The 23,507-nt window shown below is 52.7% G+C and overlaps 1 protein-coding gene and 1 non-coding gene across 19 annotated transcripts; both read right to left on the bottom strand.

The window, feature by feature from the left end:
• Positions 1-553: 553 nt before the first annotated feature.
• Positions 554-21,903, bottom strand: EIF4G1 (eukaryotic translation initiation factor 4 gamma 1). Of its 18 annotated transcripts, none has more exons than XM_033211902.1 (34): positions 21,724-21,874; positions 20,852-20,908; positions 20,542-20,635; positions 20,166-20,252; positions 19,651-19,671; positions 18,895-19,071; positions 18,582-18,681; positions 16,707-16,819; positions 15,784-15,876; positions 15,513-15,579; positions 14,399-15,214; positions 14,045-14,133; positions 13,766-13,952; positions 13,542-13,675; positions 13,255-13,413; positions 12,900-13,088; positions 12,518-12,715; positions 12,150-12,296; positions 11,382-11,618; positions 11,126-11,230; positions 10,860-11,019; positions 10,548-10,648; positions 9,891-9,993; positions 9,537-9,639; positions 9,073-9,305; positions 8,817-8,935; positions 8,519-8,691; positions 7,444-7,569; positions 7,210-7,291; positions 5,141-5,239; positions 4,899-5,033; positions 4,696-4,777; positions 4,420-4,560; positions 554-1,182 (listed from the first exon to the last, which is right to left on the bottom strand). In XM_033211902.1, the coding sequence occupies exons 3-34, from the start codon at positions 20,599-20,601 to the stop codon at positions 1,001-1,003; spliced, it is 4,818 nt and encodes a 1,605-aa protein (XP_033067793.1). In that variant the 5' UTR covers positions 20,602-20,635; positions 20,852-20,908; positions 21,724-21,874; the 3' UTR covers positions 554-1,000. The 18 variants fall into 18 exon arrangements, with proteins under 18 accessions (XP_033067793.1, XP_033067795.1, XP_033067797.1 ...); XM_033211903.1 differs by having other exon boundaries at positions 555-1,182; positions 12,900-13,085; positions 21,724-21,792; XM_033211912.1 differs by having other exon boundaries at positions 854-1,182; positions 20,166-20,312.
• Positions 10,728-10,803, bottom strand: LOC117084703. The gene has a single exon (XR_004437608.1). It is a non-coding gene; the product is annotated as a small nucleolar RNA SNORD66 (small nucleolar RNA).
• Positions 21,904-23,507: the final 1,604 nt, after the last annotated feature.

Below are 23,507 nucleotides of genomic sequence, written 5' to 3'. Positions count from 1 at the left end.
CCGTCGCGTCACCACCCAAGTAGGCGGGGCGCAGCGACGTCACGGCCACGCAGAGGCGGCCTGGGACGGGTTCGAAAACGCCAGTCCTCTCCTCCCAGACCCGACTGCCACCTGAAGGCTGGGGCAGCGAACACTCACTATGCCAGCCCAGTCACACTACACGGGGCCGGAAAGACTCCCTTAATGCATCCAGCCCCTTCCTTTTACAGATGACACCTTGAAGCCATAAAGGGATTCTCCAACTATAAACAGCCCGAAATCCAAGAGCCTTTTCCATACAGGGGCTTGACTCATTCTGGTAGGAGAGCAGTCTAGCAAGAATGTCCTATCACTAATCTCCCTTCTCTCCGGACCAGGAGGGCACCCATCAAGCCCACCTGAGGGCCCAACCTTCTGGGAAACCTCCTCAGATCCCTGCAATCATGGACAGAGGAAGAGGCAGAAGGGGTGCCAGGTTACAGGGAACAGCGCTACAGTGCCAGCTCTGGGAAGGATCCCCACCTATACACACTTTCTCTAGAGGGAGCAGGCCATAAAGCAGAGAGGCAGTGAGCTTAATTGAATTCATGTTTAATAATTACAGGCACCGTGCCCCCCCTTCCCCCTGCCCAGGCAGCAGCAGGGGTGGTACAGGGGCTGGGGCATATGCCCCCAGCAGCGAGGACGGCAGTCCCGAGAGTGATTTTCAGAAAATAAAAAAAAGGACCCCAGGGGCAGGCGTTGGTGCCCCTCCCCACCCCAAGACACACCAAATTTCAAGACTTTATATATAATATATCTCTGTGCCCCAGGGGGAGGAGAGGGACACCTGGCGGCATCCTGGAGGGGGGCCCCAGGCAGCCCCAAGCCATCCTGCCTCTTCAGCCACTTTATTAGTTCAGACACATCACACTACAGGCACCCACTGCCACCGCCGCTGCTGCCGCCCCCCTGCAGTCCAGGCGGCTAGCCGGGCCATCTGTGTGTCCATGGGGCTCCAGGTCCCCGGCCCCACCAGCCCTCAGTTGTGGTCAGACTCCTCCTCTGCCTCACGGAGCCACTTGAAGAAGGCTGTGACAGATTTAAGGGCCACACCCTTGCCCTGCTGCTCAGCGGGGTCCTTGCTACTCTCCCAACTGTAGAAGGCATCCTCCTTTACCACGTCCTCGTCATAGAGCGCATCAAAGAACATCCGCAGCAGGTCTGCAAGCAGGCAGGACAACAGTTAGAGGTGACCCGCCACCGCCACCCCAGCCCACCCCCTGGGACCCCTCCCAGGCTCCACTGTTCAAACAAGGCCCTGACGCACCATCCTGACATTTGTGACCATTCCAGAGTGACTAGGCCTCTGACAGGATGCTAATCTCATGATCTGAGAGACTGCTGCACAGCAATGAGTCACTTGGCCATCGGAAAAACCTTACAAACTTGCTGAGCCTCACCTTGGCAGCCTGAAACGTCTCTGCCCATGGTGTATTTAATGGAGAAAACTATATTCAGAATTGGTACTCCTGAATTTAGGAAATCACTAAAAGTCCTATATATATCATACACAGAAGTCCTATATATATCCTACATGTAACCTGAACATTCACTGCCCCCCAAACAGATCCTGACAACTCCTGATCTCAATTTCCCTTCCTTCCGCACACATTTCCTCAACATACACACCTTCTCTGGCCTTGACGCTTTTGTGGATGCTAAATTCTTTGTCGGAAACTGCGTCTTGTCACGTTCCTTCAGGACTCAACTCAAGCATCACCTGTTTGGACCCTTTTTCTCCTCAACCCCTAGCTGCTGGGTGGCCTTCCCAAGCACGTGTCCTATAACCCCTGAAACACACCCACCCCAGTGCCCACAAGGCATTACCAGTCTTTCCAAATCAAGCCATCTATGAGGTGCTTCAAGCCAGGATGTTCTGCAGGGCATGCCCAGGCTCAAAGTCACAAACTCTGCCTATGAGCACAGTCGCCTGCTACCCCCACCCCATAGCAAGGCAGAACCTTCACTTATCCCTTTTTTTTTTTTTTTTTGAGAAGGAGTGAGTCTCGCTCTGTCGCCCAGGCTGGAGTGCAGTGGCCGAATCTCAGCTCACTGCAAGCTCCACCTCCCGGGTTCACGCCATTCTCCTGCCTCAGCCTCCCGAGTAGCTGGGACCACAGGCGCCCGCCACCTCGCCCGGCTAGTTTTTTGTATTTTTTAGTAGAGACAGGGTTTCACCATGTTAGCCAGGATGGTCTCCATCTCCTGACCTCGTGATCTGCCCGTCTTGGCCTCCCAAAGTCCTGGGATTACAGGCTTGAGCCACCGCGCCTGGCCATTTATCCCATTCTTACACTCCAAATCCCATGCCATTACCCACCCAGGGACCTCATCCCATCGATTAGGCACTCTGCCCTATATTTTCAAGCCCAAGTTTCTCCCACCTAAAAACAAAAAGCCCTGTTTTCAACCACTATATTACAGCTAATAAAAGATTTTGTCTACACTTGATGTTTTCCCTTCTGTCTCACTTAAATATTTCTCAGTCCTTTCCGACCCAGAATCTGTCCCCTGCCCCACTAAATACTGTTTTTGCCAGGGTGGCCTCTGATTTTATATTCCAGACATCCTGCATTTTCAGGCCTGCTCCTACAAACACTCACAGCAGCATCTAGCATTATCAACCGCATCCTTCTCCTCAAATTTCTGTCCTTGGTTGTTCAGACGGGCCTGTCCTCTATTTTTTTTTTTTTTTTTTTTGAGACGGAGTCTTGCTCTATGGCCCAGGCTGGAGTGCAGTGGCCGGGTCTCAGCTCACTGCAAGCTCCGCCTCCCGGGTTCCCGCCATTCTCCTGCCTCAGCCTCCCGAGTAGCTGGGACTACAGGCGCCCGCCACCTCGCCCGGCTAGTTTTTTTTTGTATTTTTTTTTAGTAGAGACGGGGTTTCACAGTGTTAGCCAGGATGGTCTCGATCTCCTGACCTCGTGATCCACCCGTCTCGGCCTCCCAAAGTGCTGGAATTACAGGCTTGAGCCACCGCGCCCGGCCGACCTGTCCTCTTTCGGTCCCTACCAGTATGTCTGCTCCACCTCCTTGGGGCTGTATCTCAGGCCCTTATCACTCTCCCTCAGGCAAGCCCATATCCTCTTATGACTTGCACATGAGTTACTCTGTGCCAGCAATTCAAAGCTGCCTCCTGCCCTGACCTCTTCTTTTCCAAAAGGACCCAGATACCCCAGCTATCGAGCTGACATCTCTTGATTCCCTTACTCAAGGACCACAACTCAACTTGATCCAGCACTGCCTACTCCAGCAAATGACATCACACTATGGCCTCTAAATCCACCATGATTTAAAACCATCCTGGGAGTCATCCATGACTTCTAATCTCTCATGGCCCCTCCCGAGACCAGTGTAACTAAAAGCTGCCAACTCCATTTCCTAAGTATCTCTTGATTTGCCCACTCTTCTCCACTGTCACCAGCAAGGCTGAGCCACTGGTGCTAACACTGCCACATCCACTCTCACCCCATTCCAAACCACTCTTCCCTCTATGACCAGGATGATCTAAAAACTAAAATCAAATTCCTTTATTCCTTGCTTCAAATCCCACAAAGGCCTTTTCTTGCCCTCAGACTAAATAAGCCCCAGACTCTGGCCATGGCTTGCACCTGGCCCTGTGTGGTCAGGCCCACATCCCTCTCTTCAGCCCCATCTTGCCTCACTTAGGACTGGTTGCTGTGCTCTCCCACACTGGCCTTTCTTCAGTATTTCTTTTCCCTGTGTCAAGTTCTCCCTACCACAGGTAGAAAGAACACACATAGTGCCTTCGTTTCAAGCATTCTCCCCCCAACCTTCCCAGTTGTCGTGGAGCGAATTCCCACCCATTATCCCTCAGACCAGGTGTCCTTCCTCCGAGCACCCGTTTTCCCAGGCTCATTGCTCACGCCAGTACTAACTCCATGCCAGCACAGGAAATTGCTCGGCTTCCTTTCTGTGAGCATGCCAGTGCCCTGACACATACGTATGTGCTGAACGCATAACCTGAGACATGTTCACCTAAACCTCCGTCTCCTCATGTGGAAAACAGGGGTAATACCATCTACCCTAAACATTTGTGAGAACTACATGAGGCATGGTAAGCAAAGCATTTCAGTCCTGTGCCATGCCATGGGGGCACACGGTACTGAGAAGATCCTATCATTTATCACCTCTGTAGTGTTGGCATCAAACACATGGTTAGGCACAAAACAGGCAGTCAACCTTCAAGGCTAACTCCTTCCACTGGTAGGAACAACACAACACAAACATTAAGAGGAAGGAATGAAACCCTGAGGGCATTTTGCTCTCTAATGACTACCTACCTTTCCTGGGTTAAGACCCTTCCATGAAGGGTCTGATGCCCTGCTGTCTGGAAGTCCCTCCAACCCACCCCTGTCCCCGTGGCCTGGCTCTTACTGGGAGGCTGTTCTAAGGTCACTACAAGGGCCTGGAGGGCGTAGAGTGCCTGTAGCTCCTTCTGCTCATCACACAGGTATTTCTGCAGCAGCTTCGCTCGCGCTTTCAGCACTGCAACGTCCACTCGCAGGGGAGTCTCAACTACAAGAAGACAGGGATGAGTGGAGCAATATACTCTTAACCCAGTTCAGAACTGGGAGGCCAAGGCTGACACCCACCTCCCTCCACTGTCTGTCAGGCCCACCCTTGCCCCTCCATTTCCCTGGTTCCTCTTACAAATAATTGCAGAATAGCAGACAGCCGTCATGAGGGCTCGAACTAACGTGTTGGATGCTATCTGCTGCTCACTCAGGTTGGCCTATATGGGAGAAACAAATGACCCCCAACTCTGAATTGTGCCCTTCAGTCTTCATTCTTGCTACCCCCCAGCCCCACCCTAAGAACTACCTCTCCTTTACCGATATCCAGGAGAAACCTACCTCTATCCAGTCGAACACCCGCTGGTTACTGCTACCCTCCTTCAGCAGCTTCTCCAGCTGCCTGTTCAGCTCCTCGGAGGGGAGTGCCCTCTGGCCAGGGGCTTCCGACTCCTCTCCCAGAGTATACTCCACCTTCTGCAATGGAAAAGGCCCGCAATTAAGAGGTAAGGTTGCCAACGTGAGACAAGAAAGAAGACTGGCCAGCCTCAAATGCTAAAATTAACCCAACTCCAGCCCCAAACCTGTTCAGCGATGAATGCACCAATGTCCTGGCCTTCAGGCAGAAATTCCTTCCAGCTAAGCCTGGCTTCTCGCCACAGCATCCCCACCTTTTTAGGACCCTGGAAAACACAAGACCAACCCAACTTACCAATGCTCGCTCGCTCTCTCCAAGGACCCAACAGCTCTACCACATGAATCCAACAAATATTTACTGAAAGCCTACTAGGTACCTGCTAGGCGTTAAAGATGCTATAGAAGTACTAACAGGCACAGCCCTTCCATTCCTATAGTCTAGTGCAGGGTACAGACGTCAGTCAAATAACCACCCAAATAAGAACTCATCCCAGGCGCAGTGGCTCACACCTGTAATCCTAGCACTCGAGAGGTGGAGGCGGGAGATAACCTGAGGTCAGGAGTTGGAGACCAGCCTGACCAACATGGCAAAACCCTGTCTCTACAGAAAATACAAAAATTAGCCACGCGTAGTGGCGGGTGCCTGTAATCCCAGCTACTCAGGAAGCTGAAGCAGGACAATCGCTTGAACCCAAGGCGAGGGTTGCAGTGAGCCGAGATCATGCCACTGCACTCCAGCCTGGACGACAGAGTGAGACTGTCTCGAAAAAAATAAATAAATAAAATAAAATAAAAGAGAACTTGTCCACCACATTGCTATGACACTAGGGTAGGAAAAACGACGTAAAGTCCTCTAGGAAGGGACAACTTCTAACAAGTATGCTTGTTTCTTAAGCCCAGAAAATGTTAGACACAGATACACCCCACCCCTAACATGAATTTTAAAAATCCTCATAAAACCAGCAGTCTGAGTGCATTTTCTGCAAGAGACAATAGACTATGAAGACATCATTCTTTTCTTCCTAACAGAATAATGGCACTGGCCCTTAGCAAGATTATTGCAGTTCATATATTTTAAAACATGTCCATTTTTTCCCCATTTTAACTAAAAGTTGTCTTACAGCCAATATATATCGTTTTATTTTGAGATGGAGTCTTGCTCTGTCGGCCAGGCTGGAGTGCAGTGACACAATCTCGGCTCACTGCAACCTGCCCCTCCTGGGTTCAAGAAATTCTCCTGCTTCAGCCTCCCGAGTAGTTGGGACTACAGGTGCGCACCACCATGCCCAGCTAACTTTTTTGTATTTTTAGTAGAGACAGGGTTTCATCATGTTGGCCAGGCTGGTTTCCAACTCCTGACCTCAGGTGATCCACCTGCCTCGGCCTCCCAAAGTGCTAGGATTACCACGCCCGGCCCAGTCTTTTCTTTCTTAACAGCACATAAGGAATATCTTATAATCTATGGCAACTTGGAGTGGATGAAATACACAAATAGTTCAATACACTTATCTGTTGTTAAAAAACAACAATTTGTCCTGGTACACATCTATTTAAAAGAATTAAATAATGTTGACATAACAATTCCTTTAAATTCCAAGTGTGATTCCTCCAGGTTCAAGATGGCTGAACCCTTGAAACTGCACACTCACCCCAACTTCTCACTTCCACTAAGTACCACACTCAACTTACTTTTTCCCCATCTTTTTGCCTTTACATTTGCTAGTTACCAATTAACTTTCACAAAGCCACTTCGGCACCCTGAGGAAAGCCTGCTGTCACGAATATTGTCAAATATTCCTTTGCAACCTCACAGTACTTAAGATACTCCACTCTACTTCAACTATTTTATTTCACGCTGTCCTGTTTTTATCAAGCTGTCATTTCTTCCTTTTTCTCTACCAACTTATTTCTTATGTTTTATTCATTGCTGTATCCCTAGTGCTTAATATATGATAAATGATCAACAAAACCCTAGTTTAATGAACGAATAAATAAATGCATCAATCATGGGCATAGGGTCTTAAGACTGCCATTCTCCTCCAGTCTTGGCCAGAACTCATGATAGGAACTGGTGTGCGGGAGATGGCCCACCTCAGTAATTCCTCTCCCAGGTACCAACACAGTCCTGCCATCACCATCACTCCACTCCACCAATGGACCATGAAGCTTCAGGGCCACAGCAAACAGCCAAAACCACACCGTGGGAGGCATCTCTGGACTCCTGGCCCTCACTCACCATGCTTTTGCACAGGAGGCCCAGGATCTCCAGCAACAGGGAAGCAGCTTTGCCCAGCGGTCTCAGAGGCTTTGTAATCTCCCTACAAGAAGAGAAAAACCTAATGTTGACAGCCTCCACAGTTCTCTCGCCACTTCTCCATCTCCCTCCAAACCAGGGTATCCAACCCAGCACGTTTCCCTACCACCTTTCCTCTGGTCTTTACCTCCCCTGAATTCCTCCCAGGGGACTTACCTGAACAGCTCCCCCATGGGCACCCCACCTTCCTGCAGAATGGGTGTTACCAGTTCCGCTAGGTAGAGCCACACGTGGGGGATGTCAATTTCCATGTCCTCAGCCAATTCCAAGATTTCATACAGCCTGCAAAGGGAATTCAAAGTCAAGACATTCTAGGCCAGGTCCCCACTCTTCCTTCTGGGGCAACATGGCATGGCTAAGGGATCAACTATGGAACCCCCAGGAAATTTTTCTTTTAGTTTTATTTTTTTTTTTGTTTGAGACAGAGTCTTGCTCTGTCGCCCAGGCTGGAGTGCAGTGGTGCGCTCTCGGCTCACTGCAAGCTCCGCCTCCCGGGTTCACGCCATTCTCCTGTCTCAGCCTCCCGAGTAGCTGGGACTACAGGCGCCCACCACCACGCCCGGCTAATATTTTGTATTTTTAGTAGAGACGAGGTTTCACCATGTTAGCCAGGATGGTCTCGATCTCCTGACCTTGTGATCCGCCTGCCTCGGCCTCCCAAAGGGCTGGGATTACAGGCGTAAGCCACCATGCCTGGGCCCCCAGGAACATTTTCTAGACATGGGGACAATGATCTCAAGCTAAGGCCACCTCTGTGTCCTTAGATGGTTTTCACCCCACTTAGGCCCCTAAAGTTATGTTGACCAGGATGGTCAAGGAACCTATACTGGTTTTTTTTTTTGAGACAGAATTTTGCTTTTGTCACCCAGGCTGGAGTGCAATGGCACGATCTCGGCTCACCGCAACCTCCACCTCCCGGGTTCAAGCGATTCTTCTGTCTCAGCCCCCTGACTCACTGGGATTACTGCACCACCACGCCCGGCTAATTTTTGTACTATTAGTAGAGACAGGGTTTCACCATGTTGGCCAGGCTGGTCTAGAACTCCCGACCTCATGTGATCCTCTAGCAATCCAACCCACCTTGGCCTCCCAAAGTGTTGGGGATGACAGGTGTGAGTCACCACACCCGGCCAGAGAACCTGTATTCTTATGCAAGGTTCCAGGGGTCCCAAAAAGGAGATAAAAAATTGTGGGTCTGTAAAAGTGGGAGGCCCAGAGAAGTTGGTCATACCCTTGGTAGTACTGAGCAGTAGACAGGTGTCCAGCACAGAGCAGCTGGTGCAGCAGCTGCCCCATATGCTCACGAGCAATGGCACTGCGCTCCAGCGTAGACTCAACACCATGCCGTACAAAGATGAAGAGCAGGGAGGGTGAGGCCAGCTCCTGCACACACTGGACTGCCTCCTGAGGGGTGCAGGGCACAGCAGGAAGAGACCAGTCACTGTCTGACCCACACAACGCACCCCTATGCCTGCCAGCATGATCCCTCCCTGCCCACTCCTCAATCACACACCGCTCCCACTGCCTACTTTCACGTCATTGAGATGGAGGTATTCCTCAATGATAGCCTTGGATTTCTTCTCTAACTCCTCCTCAGAGAGTGCTGCCTTCAGGGGGCTCACTGGGGGTAAGGTAGCTTCTCGCTTCACTGTGGGAAGAGAACACAGATTAGAGAGACTTTTTAGTCTTCCCAGCAAACAAGATTCAGAGCTCTCAAAAAGCTGGGGACCAGCTAGTCCCAAGGCAGCCAACACCTTTCCCTCCATTCCTCTCCCAGACTCTCACCAGCATCCCGCCCACGGTCCCGATCCTCCGTGAGGCTAGCTGCCTTGCGCAGCCCCTCAGGCTGGGAGGGCCGTTCTCTACTCCGCTCCTCCACTTCCTTGCTGAAACTCCGCTTGGTAGCAGGTGTCCGCGCACGATCAAGCCGGTCCCCACGGTCCCCTCCCCGTTCACTCCGCTCTAGGCGGTCTCCCCGGTCCCCGGCTTTCTCGCCTCGTTCCCGGCTCAAGCTACTCCTGGAAGAAAGACAGGCACATTTTCACTCACTTGCACTGCCCAGGCACTCATATAATTACACAACATGCTGAGCAACTGTTGGGCCTTGTTCTTGGCATAATGAATATGCCCCAATCTAACCCAAGGGCTCCAACCAGGACAGGTATGAAGAATTTCCATCCCATGGCAACAACCAGAACCCAATCATGGTACCCCCAGTGTGAATAACAAAGACGTCCAGGAAACCTCACCTCTGCACCACACGCCTATTATCTGTGCTTTCTGTGGGTACTGCTTGTTGAAGGGCTGAGAAGCGATTCAAAGTACTAGTAGCTGGGCGAGCAGCTTCTGATGCTGGGGATGCAGAAAATCCGTATTAATATATTTTTCTCCTTTCCTGAATTTTATCCCCTACTTGCCAGTTTAAGATACTTGGTCCCAGTCCCAAAAGTAAAGCAGTTCAATCCCCGGAACCACAACACAAACCTCCTCTATTGCCTACATCGCCTAACTACCTTGTACTTAAGGCCTCTCTAACAGGAAAGGCTCTGTCCTCAAGGGAGCTCTGACGGATAACCACCCAGCTCCTGACACTGCCTCCGTACCTGCGTCTGAGGGCTTGGCTCCTGAGCCTCCGCTGCTGCCCTTGCCCCAGCTCAGTCGCCCTCCAGGTGCAAAGAGCTGGTTGTTAGAATCGATGGAGCCAGGCTGAAGAAGAAAAGAGGAGTCAAGTCATAGGTCTAACCTGGCTGAATCCCTTGGCCAGCACCACCACATGCAGCCAAACAGGTAGTGCACGGCCCAGTCCAGGGATCAGAAAACCTTTTTTAATAAAGGGCCAGTCTCTATTGCAACTACTCATTTCTGCCACAGCAGCATGAAACCAGCTGTAGATGATAAAGGCATGGCTGTGACTGTGTTCCAATAAAACTTCATGGACACTGACATTTACATTTTACTTAATTTCCACAGCATAAATTACCATTCACTTTTTGATTTTTCACAACTTTAAAATGTAAAAACCACTACTGGGTCCTGGGATGTATGAATGGGCTGGATCTGGCACATGTGTGTGTTTGCCAAACACTGGTCCAGACTAATGGGAGTACCACCCTCCCTCTACAGCTGGTAGTCCTGTCTCTAGCAATCCAACCAGTTAGTCTAAGAGGAAACATTTAGTTGTCACCTTCTCAACCTTAGAAAAGTGAGGGGATGAAGATCTAAACCTGAGTTGAATCACCCACTCCCACACACACCCCTACCTTGGTGATCTTGGTGAGTCGTGAGGTGTCAATGGGGCGGCTACCTTTGCTGATGGGAACTGTGTTCCAGCCACCATCATCCACAAGTGGAAGTCCACGGCCTGACACAAAAAGAGACGCATACTGGAATAATGAATAAACCTTAGCAGCCCCTTCCCCTTGGGCCACCCCCAGCCTCCCTTCCTCAGATCCTCAGTTCCATCATGGGGTCTCAGTGGCCCAGACACGTGGCACTAACAGGAAGTCATCAGAGGAAAGTATAACCTCCCAGTCTCTTCACTGCTCCCTTCTCAATCCCAGCCTGGAACTCACTGATGGGCGGGCCTGGAGGGCCACCCCGACGCTTGTCACTGCCCTTGGCCATGAGCTGCTGCACTTTGATGTGCTCTCGATGTTCTTCCATCTCAGCCTCCTTATGGATCTGGTCAATGGTCTTGGGACCCTGATCCCCTCGGCGTGGCACCCAATTGCTCTGTGGAGACAGAGGGCCAGTCACGATGATGTCAGGGAAGGCCAGACAAGGCAGTGTCAGAAACTGGAGGCAGCAAGCTGGCAGTGGGGAAGAGGGGGACACACACCCCTCGCAGATCCAGCACGTCCTGCAGCATAAAGCGGATGCGGGATGACGTCTTCTTTTCTTTAATGATTTTTTCCATCTGGTTGAAATACTGATCCATTCGGGGCTACGGAGGAGAAAGGCATCAGACCAGGAACTTCTCATGTCTCACCTATAACTGCAGGCCCCACCCCTCCTCAGGCCTTCCGCCCCCTCACTGTGGCTCAGTGAGCCCCACATGCTTCAGCCCATCCCCCTCCAGATGCAAGGACCTCTACCTTGGCTTTTTCAAAGTCCAGGTCTTTGCCAATGGTGGTGAGCAGACGACAAAGGCACTCAAGGGACTCTTCATCATGGTTCTTAAGCAGTTTGACCACACAATCATGCATTATTGCCTCTGTTAACATCTTCAGCTTGAACAACTCCCCAATAAACTTGATATTCCCTAAAGAGCGCCGCCGGGCTATGTCCCGAGCCTCTTCCAGCTCTTCCTTAAGGCGTCCTCGTTCCTCTGCCTGCCATTCACGGGACAGGGATTGTGTCAAAAACATAGCCAGTCACTCGGCTAAAACCCTTTTCTACCTGGATATCCAAACTTAGCAATAAGCACTCAGTCCTGAGGCAGGCTGGCTGGGCATAGTGGCTCATGCCTGTAGTCCCACCATTGTGGGAGGCCGAGGCAGGCAGATCACTTGAGGTCAGGAGTTTGAGACCAGCTTGGCCAACATGGTAAAACCCCGTCTCTACTAAAAATACAAAAAAATTAGCCAGGTATGGTGGCACATGCCTGTAATCCCAGCTACTTGGGAGGCTGAGGCAGGAGAAACGCTTGAACTCGGGAGGTGGAGGCCAGCCAAGATCACGCCACTGCACTCCAGCCTGGGTGACAGAGTGAGACTCTGTCTCAAAAAGGAAAAAAAAAAGTTCTGAGCCAGAGAAATCCCCAAAACACCACTATCTCCATTCCAAATTCTACAGTTGAGCAGCATCTGGGTGAGGGAAGGAGCTGAGTGGGGGAGTAGAATCGGTAGTGGGTTTTCTCTCACCGTAGCAGCTTCATCCATCTCTTTTTGCTTCTTCTCAAAAACCTCATCATCATCTTTGTCTTTCTCAAACTCCTTCTGACATCGATTCAGCAACAGCTTTCGGAAGTTCACAGTCACTGTTGGCTTCTCCGTAGTGGGCACTTTCAGCTGCAGGTCGGAGAGAATGTCACACTCAGACTAGTCCTGGGCAGGGAAGGCCCTCCAAGAGCCTTTAACTACCTGACCCAGAAGATACCTGGCCCCAGCTCTGCCTCCTTCCAGCTGGAGGAGGTGCAAGTTGGAGGAGAACCAAGAAGCTGGACTCAAGGAGTCTTGGGAATAGAAATGGGCAACTAGACCATAAGATTTAGAACCCAGTGGAAACTAACCGCCATGAGGCAGCGGCACATGTTGGCATAGGCCACAGAGAAGTTGGGCTCTGAAATGGCCTTCTCAAAAATGAGGTCAATGACCCCTTTGAGGCGTTCCTCGGTGTCAATGGCCAGCTGCGTCACTTGCTTCATCAGCTGCTGGAACATCTGGGGTGTCAGCTTATTCAGGATGGAGCGCACCCTGCGGAATAGGTCCTGGAGGAAGAGGAGACAAGAGTTCCAGTGACGGTCTCAGAACAGGCTGTTCAGAGGGACAGGAGAGTGGTGGGGACTTAGGCATGACAGATGCTACTGATAAGGACAAAAAGAAGCAAAGAGGGCACTGATGGCAGACCTGGGGAAGAAATGGAGAGAGATCAAAAGCAGGACTCGCCAGTACCTGGGTTTTGCTGCCATCAGCATCCTCTTCCCCTCGGTCCTTATCAGCTGCCGTCCGCTTGCTGCTGGGTTTCCAGGCTTTCTCTGCTTTGTTCAGTTTTATATCTTCGGTCATTAACACTGTGGCAATGATCTTGCGTGGTTCTTTTCGGGGGCCCTGCTGAGAGCGCCGGGGTCCCAGGCCAGCCTGCTAAGCAAGGGATGAAGACAAGAGGGGACATGGAACTAGTCAGCACAATATGTGATACCACTACTACAAGCCTCCAGGGCAAACCCCTCCCTGCCAGCACCGAGACACAAGCGAATCATGCACTCCCACTGCTTACCCACCTGCCCCTTTACCCAGCCCCACTCACCGGCCCTCGGGGCAGCTCCCCACCTGGCCCACCCCTTGGGGGCCCACGGGTGCTAAGGGCTGGCCGGCCAAGGTTGGCAAAGGATGGAGTGAAGTCTGGGCCACAATTTATGCCTTGTAGTCTAGTGGGGTCCAGTGGTCGCAGTGGTGTTTTATTGGCCTGCAAAGAGGACAGGAAAAGGTCTCAGAAGCAGGCTAGAGCAGTTGACTACTCTTTCAGGACCTCAGGCTCCTCCCCAATCCATCCAGCACAAACTTATCGTCCCCTCCCTGACTCAAGCCACTAACCTTGTCCAGCACCACATCACTGATATGGGGCAATCCCTCTGGCTTCTGCATACTGGCAAAGATGAACTGAAAACCAAGCAGGAACTCACGGTCGTAACGTTTTTTCTCCTCTAGGTTTAGAGGCTTCCACTGATCTGCGAGGAAAAGAGAATGAAGCAATCATACTGTCTTCTGTGGCCCTAATAAGAAAACTCAAGTCATTCTCAACGCTTTCTTCGGCATACCTGACTTATATTCATACTTCTGTTCCCCGGGCTGGATGTTCTCAGCATTGTGAATTTTGTCCTCCTTTGAGTCCCAGGTCTCATCTGCTTCCTCAGGACGTGGGGGCACACCACTGCCCTCAGACTCTGGGCCTGGACTGCTGCCTGCAGGAGGCTGATTTTCCACCTCTGGTACTGCCGGGTTTGCCTAGAACAACAGAACACCAGTTTTGGTTGCACAATGACCACTGTTCCATACTTCAACTTGGCCCTCTCCCCTCCCGTTTTCTCCTCCCTTACCTCCTTGAAGGCATCCAGAAGGTCTCCAACAGCCTCCTTCTTATTTAGCTCCTTAATTTTCCGTCTCCTCTTTGGCACAGATACTGCCACTAATTTTAAAAAATAAATAAAAGCATGGGTCTTTGCCAATAATTTAAGGAGTACCCTTAATCCCTGGGAAATAAAAAGCAGCCAAAGTACAATATTTTCCCTTTGCATCACCGTCTTTAGGCTTACAAGTCCTTAATCTAGTTCTTAGATTCCACTGCAGGGCCTCTATGACCCAGAAACATGGCAAAAACGGGAGGTCATCAAGGAGGGCAAGGAACCACATCCCCTAGCCCACCCTACCTCTACCACCCAACCAAACCTTACCTTGAGTGGCCGCTGCTGCCTCCAAATTCTGAGACAAGTTGGCTGGAACGGGGGTGCTCTCTGGGGGGAGCAGATCCTCTCCTCCCTTCTCACTCTCAGCTTCTCCTGCTTCTCCTTCTTCCTCCTCCTCTTCTTCTTCTTCCATTTCCTCCTCCTGAGCAGGGGAAGTAGCTGAAGGAGCCATAGCTGGAGTCGCAGAGGGGATGGTGGGGGGTGCCACTGATGCTGTCACCTCCTTGGCCTGCTCCTCTGGCTCACTGACTGGGCTTAAGTCCATAGCTGGTGGCGAGGGGGCTCCGTTGAGCAGTTCCTCAGGTTGGGCAGTTGGAGCAATGGGCACAGGGGATTCGGAGGGGCAAGCTGGGGGAGGAGCAAGCTCTGGGCTTGACTCCACCTCTGGTTCCAGATCTTCAGATGGGACCATGCCATTAGGCTCATGAATTTCCACTGTGTGAGATGCCAGAGGAGTGGAAGCCTGGAGAGGACTGGAAGAGAATTCAGATTCTGGAACCGGTTTGCTAAGTGTCACTTCTACTTCCAGTATGGGTTCGGCGAGAGGAGTGGGTTCTGGAGAGAGGCGATATGGTTCCCCAGTTTCACGGGAGATGGGGGTTGATTCTTCTACAGACATTTGTATAGTTGCCATAGTGTCCCCAGGAATAGAGAGGACTGCGAGATTAGGCTCAGACCCTGGTTCCAAAACTGGGGATGGTGATGGGGTCGGAGAAGGTGACGAAGGCTGGGATTCTGAAGGGCTGTGCTCTGGGCCAGGTAGCCCTGGCCGGTCAGCAATGATTGCTCCCTGTGACCGGTCATCTGCACCATAGGAAGGAAGAATGAGCAACTAAAGGCAAGTGCTTCACTGCTGCTGTTCCTCCCCATCCTCCAGCCAAGGCACTTCTAACTTAACACTCCCACGTCGTCATCTCCCACCTAAGCTATACTTCCACTTTCATCCAAAACCCAATTCACCCTCAAAATCCCACGACCTGAAATCTAAGTCATCCTTCTCTGGTACCCAGTTCAAGTCACTCCACCACCTCAGCAATGAGTTGACAGCAAACTGTCAACATTCCCTTTCCCCGTAAAAGTTCCATCCCACCCGCTTACTTACCTGGCCGGACAATGACAGCAACCTGGGGCGTCTCCCCATTAGCTTGAGGCTCCAGACCGCCTCCCGTCTGCAGGACACAAAGGGTTACCAAGTTTGCACTGAAGAGTCCCACAACCCTTCTTTACTAGAGCCATTTCTACTTTAGCTCTGCCTAGAAATCCAGGAAAGCAGGGAAATAAATCCCTTAGTTGAAAGAAAAGATCCAGAGACTTGGGAGTCCAGGGCAGAACAGACATCCCAGTCAGGGTATCGCTCAAAAAGCAGACAGTACCTGGGGAGGGGTGGGTGTGGAGGCAGTGCGGGCCCCAGACATGATCTCCTCCGTGATATCCTTTCCTCCTTGGTTTGGATCTCGAATTCGGATCTGGGGAAAGAAAGTTATGGGATGAGTGGGAAGCAGGAAGAGCCCACCTGTCCACCCTGCCCCACTCTTAAGACTCTGGGCCAACTCCCCACCCCACACTGGGAAGCAGGTAGGTAGGTGCCAGAAACCCCTTGAGTTCCACTTTCAGCCCATCTGGCTGCTCTTGTAGTCCCTGCCCTAGCTCCCACCCTTAAGAGACCCTTGACCTCACAGAGCAGCCTTGTACATCACAATGCCCCTCCCTCCCTCATCCCTACCCCACCAGCAGTCCCCAAGTCAGTGGCTGCACACCCTGGGGCCCAAGACCCCCATCTAGCACCCAATCGGCTCACTTGTGGCTAGTGTGCCTGATCTCTGGGGGCAGGGCCCAGATCCAGTAGGTGGAGCCAGGGTGACTCAGCGGCTTCCCCAGCTCTGGCACCCTATTCTGGGCACCACGCCCAGGGCTTGAGGACTGAGCAGAGGCGGAGGCCTTGAGAGCTTCCAGGACTGGGGGGGGCCGGGTGGGGATGGGGGCTGGGACCACAGAAAACAAACCATTTCCAAGGCAAGCCACCAGAAACCCAAAAGCAAGCATAGTTCTTCCAACCTCCCAGCACCCAGGTCTCGCAGGAACTTCCTCGCTAGCCACTTCAGTCTTCCCATGACCTGCTTCTATGCTGAAATCTTAGTATCTTACAAAGAACCTGAGCCCTCCACAGACCCCATTCTCTGCCCACTCTCAGCTCCTTCCTCCTCAAGTCACTGTTCTTTCCAGCACAATGTCCCAGCAGCATCTGACCTTGATTCTCCCCTTCCCAGATGTCCCGGAGCCCCTCGCTGCTACTCACCGTCTTACGCTCCCTCTTGGGAGCAAGCTGGGGTGGCTGGTTCATCAAAACTGGGGCGGGGGCCACACCAGTGGGAAACTGCTGCACCCCTTGGGCTGGATAGTAGGCGCCAGCTTGGGGGAGGGGGACGGAGAAGAATGGTGGTAGCGTCAGGGCCCAACCATATCCTAATGCCTGCTTGACACCTCCCACCCCAAAACCTCTCAACACCCACAGCCGGCCTCTTGCCCTGCCCTGCCCTCCTCCCCCAGGGAATCAGGTGTCTGTCAAAGCTGGGGAACCAGTCTGAACTGCGTTTACAAGAATTCCTAACACTGACACACACACACACACACACACACACACACTCCTCATAGGCAGGCACTCTCTACCCACCACACACCAGCAACCAAGAGGACTTATGTCTGTCCTTCTACCATGCAAGTTACTCTCATGTATGTACCCCACCCGCTATCAACGTGTACACACATACTCTGAACCTGAAACAGAACCAGGTCTTTGGCTGGGAATGAAAGAGATTTGACAACCCTGTTCCATTTAACTTGAGTCCAGTTCCTGTCTCCAGCCCTTTACAAAGGGGCAAAGAAACAAAGTAACATTATGAGCTAGGCTCAAGATGAAGAAAAATTAATTCCTTAAAGCAAACTACGTCCAAAGTGGGGTGCGTTCTTTTTTTCCCCTTAAATATATACGCATTTTTTTGAGATGGAGTCTCACTCTGTTGTCTAGGCTGGAATACAGTGGCACAATCTTGGTTCACTGCAACCTCCACGTCCCAGGTTCAAGTGATCCTCCTGCCTCAGCCTGCACCACTACGCCCGACTAATTTTTGTATTTTTAGTTGAGACGGGGCCAGGCGTGCTGGCTCATGCCTATAATCTCAGCACTTTGGGAGGCCGAGGCAGGTGGATCACTTGAGGCCAGGAGTTCGAGAACAGCCTGGTCAACATGATGAAACACTGTCTCTACTAAAAATACAAAAATCAGCTGGGTGTGGTGGCACACGCCTGTAATCCCAGCTGCTTGGGAGGCTGAGGCATGAGAATCACTTGAACCTGGGAGGTGGAGGCTGCAGAAAGCCAAGATTGTGCCACTACACTCCAGCCTGGGTGACAGAGTGAGGCTCTGTCTCAAAAAGAAAATAAAAATAACAATAAAATTTAGTAGAAACGGGGTTCCACTATGTTGGCCAGGCTGGTCTCAACTCCTGACCTCAAGTGATCAACCTGCCTCAGCCTCCCAAAGTGCGGGGATTACAGGCATGGGCCACCGTGCTCAGCTCCCCCTTGCCTCCCAAAGTGCTGGGATTACAGGCAAGATCCCTCGCCCAGTCAGGGCGCATTCTTTAACTTCATCCCTAAATTCCACTTGTTTGTTTTTGACAAGCAAGAGTGTATTTGTTTAAATTTTGCATACATATAAACAAAAACATATGTGTATGAGAGATTCATACTCAAAACTCTGCCTGATAGGTGATCAAAACACTTGGAAACCACTGCCATAAAGAACAGACTAATCCTTTCCTAGAATATAAATAAAAAATAGCTACAAAACCCTCCCAAATTTGCATTACATGGGCTCTCAACCATGGAAGAAATGTCACAGGGAAAGCCTACTAACAGGCTCTCAGGCTGATGCCTGATCCTACATTCCCTGATGTGGGGAAGACCCTAAACTCTCCTGGCAATAGAATCACATTTTCTCCCCACAATCAACACCAGTTAAATATTAAGCACCAATCCCTACCACCTATTAACCTTATCATTTTTAGACCAAAAGCCAACCCTGGGAGGGGTCTTCTGCTTTAGAAATCAGCAGATGAGTTTAGATGCTCCCTTGGGCTTGATCTCACCTCCGACTCCCTCCCCTGCTTACCGTAGGTCCCAAATTCTGTAGGGCTTGCACCTGGATAGAAGCCTGGGGCTCCTGGCTGCACAGGGTACTGCTGTGTCGGGACAACATATGTGGAACGCCCCTGGTGGGGGAGGGGGAGAGAAGGAGTTGAGGGAGCTATGAGTTCCATATCAGACTCCAAAAAGAATGTAGGTCAAGACAAGCCAAGTCAACTCTTGGCAATGACCAGGAGTAAGTCCCACCTCTGGAAAAGGAATGGAACTGGCGGGTCAGGGTGAGGGAAGTGAGAAGTATATGGGTCTGTGGCTTCTAGGCTCCAAGCCCCCAGCCTCACCTGTCCAGGGATGTAGTAGGCCCCCTGGGAGGCTGGGTAGGAGATCTGGGAAGGGATCATCATTACTTGGGATCCAGCAGGGTAGACATGGGCAGCTGGGCCAGGGCGGGCAGGGGCTGCGCTCTGCACTCGGGAGGCTGCACTGCTCGGGGGCTGGGCCCGGCTAGGGTAGAAGTGCTGTCAGGAGGGAGGAAAGCAGTTGGCATTGTAAAGAGGAGGAAGTGGACAAAAAATAGCCACTCCACAATGTCTCTACAGCCTGGAAAGAAGTACTGTGGCCTTCAGAACATGGAGACCAATCCTTCCAAGATCACTTGACCAAATGGTTAAGCAGCTTCTTGAACACACACACGCCCTCCAAATTCAGATGTACAGTTTGCACTCTGTATAGATTTACTCTCTCACTGCCATGCATACGCATGTCACCTGTACCAAACTACCCCTCTGCAGAGGCTTCCTAACACCCAGATGCATCATGCCTAAGTAAGGCCCTTTCGGGCAACATACCCCCAGCATGCACTGCTCCACCAGCATGTAATGAGGAGCTAACCATAACATGCAACAGCCTCCCAGTCCCCAGATGCGCGTTCTTCAAGATGTAGCCCCTAACATGCATCACTCGGCCTCCAACTGAGAACCTGGACACCAAACAAGTCACCACCCTGAAGACCCCCATTCCCTGTGTCTAGCCCCTGACTAGAGTGGAGGGTAAGGATGAGACCAGGAGACCGTCCAGGGTTAGGAAAGGGGTATTACCTGCAGAGACCTGAATCCTCCCTGAGAGCACATGGGGACAGGAAAGAAGAGAATTATCCCCAAGGTGATGGCGGGGAGAGGGAATGAAGGCAATAGGACAGGACAAGAATCCTCCCACTTAGTAAGGAAGAAGTTGCGGAACAGAGAAAGGCAAGGACCAGCTGGAGGGTTTACCTCACCACAGTCCAAAGAGAAAGCAGAGAGAGCAATAGAGCAATGGCAGCCTCCGGTAAAAGGAGCAAACAGGAAAGCAAGAGTTGCCAGCAGGGCCCAATGCACTGCCCCCAATTATCAGATGCACTAGGATCCCAGTAATGCCACCCTCATTGACAACATACTATCCAAGGGACCAGCCACCGTAAGTAATCAACAGGGCAAAGCGCAGAGCCGCATAAAAGAACACAGAGGATTAAGGCCAGGTACGGGGCCTCCAGTTTCCATCTTAGGCCTAAATTGGCCAAAGCTTTCCACTGCTCCCACCCAGGTCCCCTACTCCCCTCCCCACAGCCCCTCACCTGGCGGGGCTGAGAAGGCGTGTTCATTTGTGTCGCTTGTGGCGTACTGAACACCACCGGCGCTGTCTGCCCCGGGGGAAACGCTGGCTGAAGAGGGGAGACCAGAGTTCAGCAAGAGGGGAAGCCCAGGTGGGGCAGAAACCCAAGCTGGTGAAATAAGGGGAGCAGATCTGCGGCAAGAGCCTTAACAATCCACATACCCCCTCCCCGTGACAGCCCCCGGGGACAGCCCAGGGGCCCTGTCTCAATTTGGCAGCAGGCGGCTGCACTTTGCCCTGACACAGATGGGGGTAGGAAAATCCAGAGGCTGGAACCTGTTCCTGCCCGACTGCCTGGTCTCCCCCACCCCCACCCCTGCTAATTCCTCCCTAATTACCTGTGGGAGTCCGGGGGATGGGGCGGGTGGGGGGCCTGTGGACTGTGGAGCTTTGTTCATTTCATTTGGTGCCACATCAGGGTCCCCCCAGCACCTGTTGGGAAAGAGTGGCGCTCAGGAAGAGGAAGGGACCCAAGCTTAAGGCAAATGGGGCGGTGGAAGGGTTGATGCAAGGCTGGATCCCATACGGAGTACCAGAGATGCCAAGAGGGTGAAGCAGAAAAGACAGAGCCTGTCCCCACCAACATGCTGTCAATCCCACATCACTTCCAACCAACCCCTGGTCTACTCAAACAGTCCCCTCACTCACCCCCTCGATTAAGAATAAGTCCACGGTGCGGCCTATAGGTTCTGGGCATCCGAGGGCCTGGGGTTGGGAGGTGAGGGGTATCAACCTGGCTCCGCGGGGCCCAAGACCAACCAGACCGGAAATTCCAGGTCTCGCTGGCACCAGGCTCCCGGATCACGAACAGAGCTAGCTGCTTCGGCCGTGGTGTCCCCACCCCCCACCCGGGGACACCGGGTTCGGGCCTGGCCCAGGGGCACACAAGATACGCCTGCCGCCAGGGAACCCGCACTGGGCCAGAAGCTAGGCCTGCCGCCGCCCAGGAGTGTAGGCCAGGAAGGGCGGGAGTCAGGCCCTAAAAGGCCAGGCGGGCGGCGGCCGTCGAGGAGCCGGTTTCAGGCAAGTGAGGGTCGGCCCGGAGGGCGGGCGGGGCCGGGGGCTCCTCCCTGCCCGCCGCCACCTCCTCCCTCCCCTGCGCCCTCCCTGCGCAGCGCGGGCCAGTGCCAAAGAACAACGTGTCACTTCCCGGCGGCCCGGCCGCGAAGGGGGGAGGGGGCAGCGGGCCGGGAGCCGTGGTGCCTGCGCCCGTGGGCTGCCGGGCCTCCTCGGGTCAGGCCGAGGTGGCATTTCGCGGCGACGAACCCGGCGCCCTCCCAGCCCGCGGGGCCCGCATAGTCCAGCCCTGCGCTCCCCACCCCCACCCAGCAGCCAGGCCTGGCCGGGCCAGGCACACGTGGGCCGGGGATCGGGGCCCTGGCGGGCCGGGGCCCGGGCTCGGGCCGCGGGGCCAGGGCGCTGGGGCGGCGGCGCAGGGTGGCCGGTCCCGGCCCGGATGGCGGCGGATGCGGGGGGAGGGGGTGGGGGGGCCGGGTCGGGCCCGGACATGGCGGCTTTACCTTCAGTCTCCTTCAGTCCGCGCGGCCGAGCCCCACGCAGCCGCACAGACGTAGTCCACAACCATTTCCGGCTCCCCGCACAGATCCCGCTCGGCGGCCACCGCTTCTCCGCAGGCGCAGCCGGCGCCCCCACGTGACCGGCGCAGGGGGCGGAGACGCGCCGGGCGCTCTGCGCCGCCGAGCACATGGGATTTGCCCCGCCCCGTCACATGACAGCCACAGCCCGCCCCCGTGTCCCCTCCCGAACTTTGAGACTCCGGGACCGACTCCCCTCTGGGTCTCTGTCTGTTCCGCAGTTCTTTAGTTCATTCATACTTTAAGCAACCATTTATTGAGTGCATGCTAAGTACAAGGCGAAGTGCTGGTTGAGGCCTGAGAAACTGAGATTAAAGACTCGGCAAAAAAAAAAAAGCCGGGCGCGGTGGCTCACGCTTGTAATCCCAGCACTTTTGGAGGCCAAGGTGGGCGGATCACGAGGTCAAGAGATCGAGACCATCCTGGCCAACATGGTGAACCCTCGTCTCCACTAAAAATACAAAAATTAGCCGGGCGTGGTGGCGTGCGCCTGTAGTCCCAGCTACTCGGGAGGCTGAGGCAGGAGAATTGCTTGACCCCAGGAAGCAGAGGTTGCAGTGAGCGGAGATTGTGCCACCACACTCTAGCCTAACCTGTCCACAGGGCGAGACTCCATCTCAAAAAAAAAAAGAAATTAAAGACTCGGTCTTGCCTAAGTAAATCGTGATACAATACGAATTATGCAGGCTTTGAAAATAATTTAGATTAGGTCATTGAAAGGGCTATAACAAAGGAATTTAAAAGGATAGAAACATTCTAACTAGGCCAAGTAGTATGAGATTTGTAGTTTAAAAAGATCATGGGCCGGGCGCGGTGGTTCACGCCTGTAATCCCAGCACTTTGGGAGGCCAGGGTGGGCGGATCACGAGGTCAGGAGATCTAGACCATCCTGGCCAACATGGTGAAACCCCTGTCTCTACTAAAATACAAAAAATTAGCCGGGCCTGGTGGTACGCGCCTGTAGTCCTAGCCACTCGGGAGGCAGAGAACTGCTTGAACCCGGGAAAGGGAGGTTGCCGTGAACCAAGATTGCGCCATTGCACTCCAGCCTGGATGACAGTGAGACTCCGTCTCAAACAATACAAATAAAAAATAAGGCCAGGCACGGTGGCTCACGCCTGTAATTTCAGCACTTTGGGAGGCCAAGGTGGGCAGATCACCTGAAGTCTGGAGTTCGGGACCACCCTTGCCAACATGGTGAAACCTCATCTCTACAATAAATAGAAAAATCAGCCTGATGTGGTGGCAAGCACCTATAGTCCCCGCTAGTGGAGAGGCTAAGGCAGGAGAATCACTTGAACCTGGGAGTTGGAGGCTGCAGTGACCTGAGATCGCGACTGCACTCCAGCCTGAGTGACAGAGTGAGACTCTGTTTCAAATAAATAAATTAATTAAATAAAATATAAAAAGAGCAGACACTGCCACGGAGGGGCAAAAAGCATAAGGATGGAAGAATAAGGACGGAAGAGAAGTAATCCTAAAACTGACAGCCGGCCAGGGGCGGTGGCTCACGCCTGTAATGCCAGCATTTTGGGAGGCTAAGGCAGGCAGATCACCTGAGGTTGGGAGTTTGAGACCAACCTGACCAACATGGAGAAACCCCGTCTCTACTAAAAATACAAAAATTAGCTGGGCGTGGTTGCACATGCCTGTAATCCCAGCTACTCAGGAGGCTGAGGCAGGAGAATTGCTTGAACCCGGGAGGCGGA

Source organism: Trachypithecus francoisi, unplaced genomic scaffold (assembly GCF_009764315.1).
Source record: "Trachypithecus francoisi isolate TF-2019V2 unplaced genomic scaffold, Tfra_2.0 Lachesis_group0, whole genome shotgun sequence".
Taxonomy (NCBI): Eukaryota; Metazoa; Chordata; class Mammalia; order Primates; family Cercopithecidae; genus Trachypithecus; species Trachypithecus francoisi.
The sequence above is the reverse complement of the archived record's forward strand: the minus strand, read 5'-3'. Positions and strand labels throughout refer to the sequence as shown.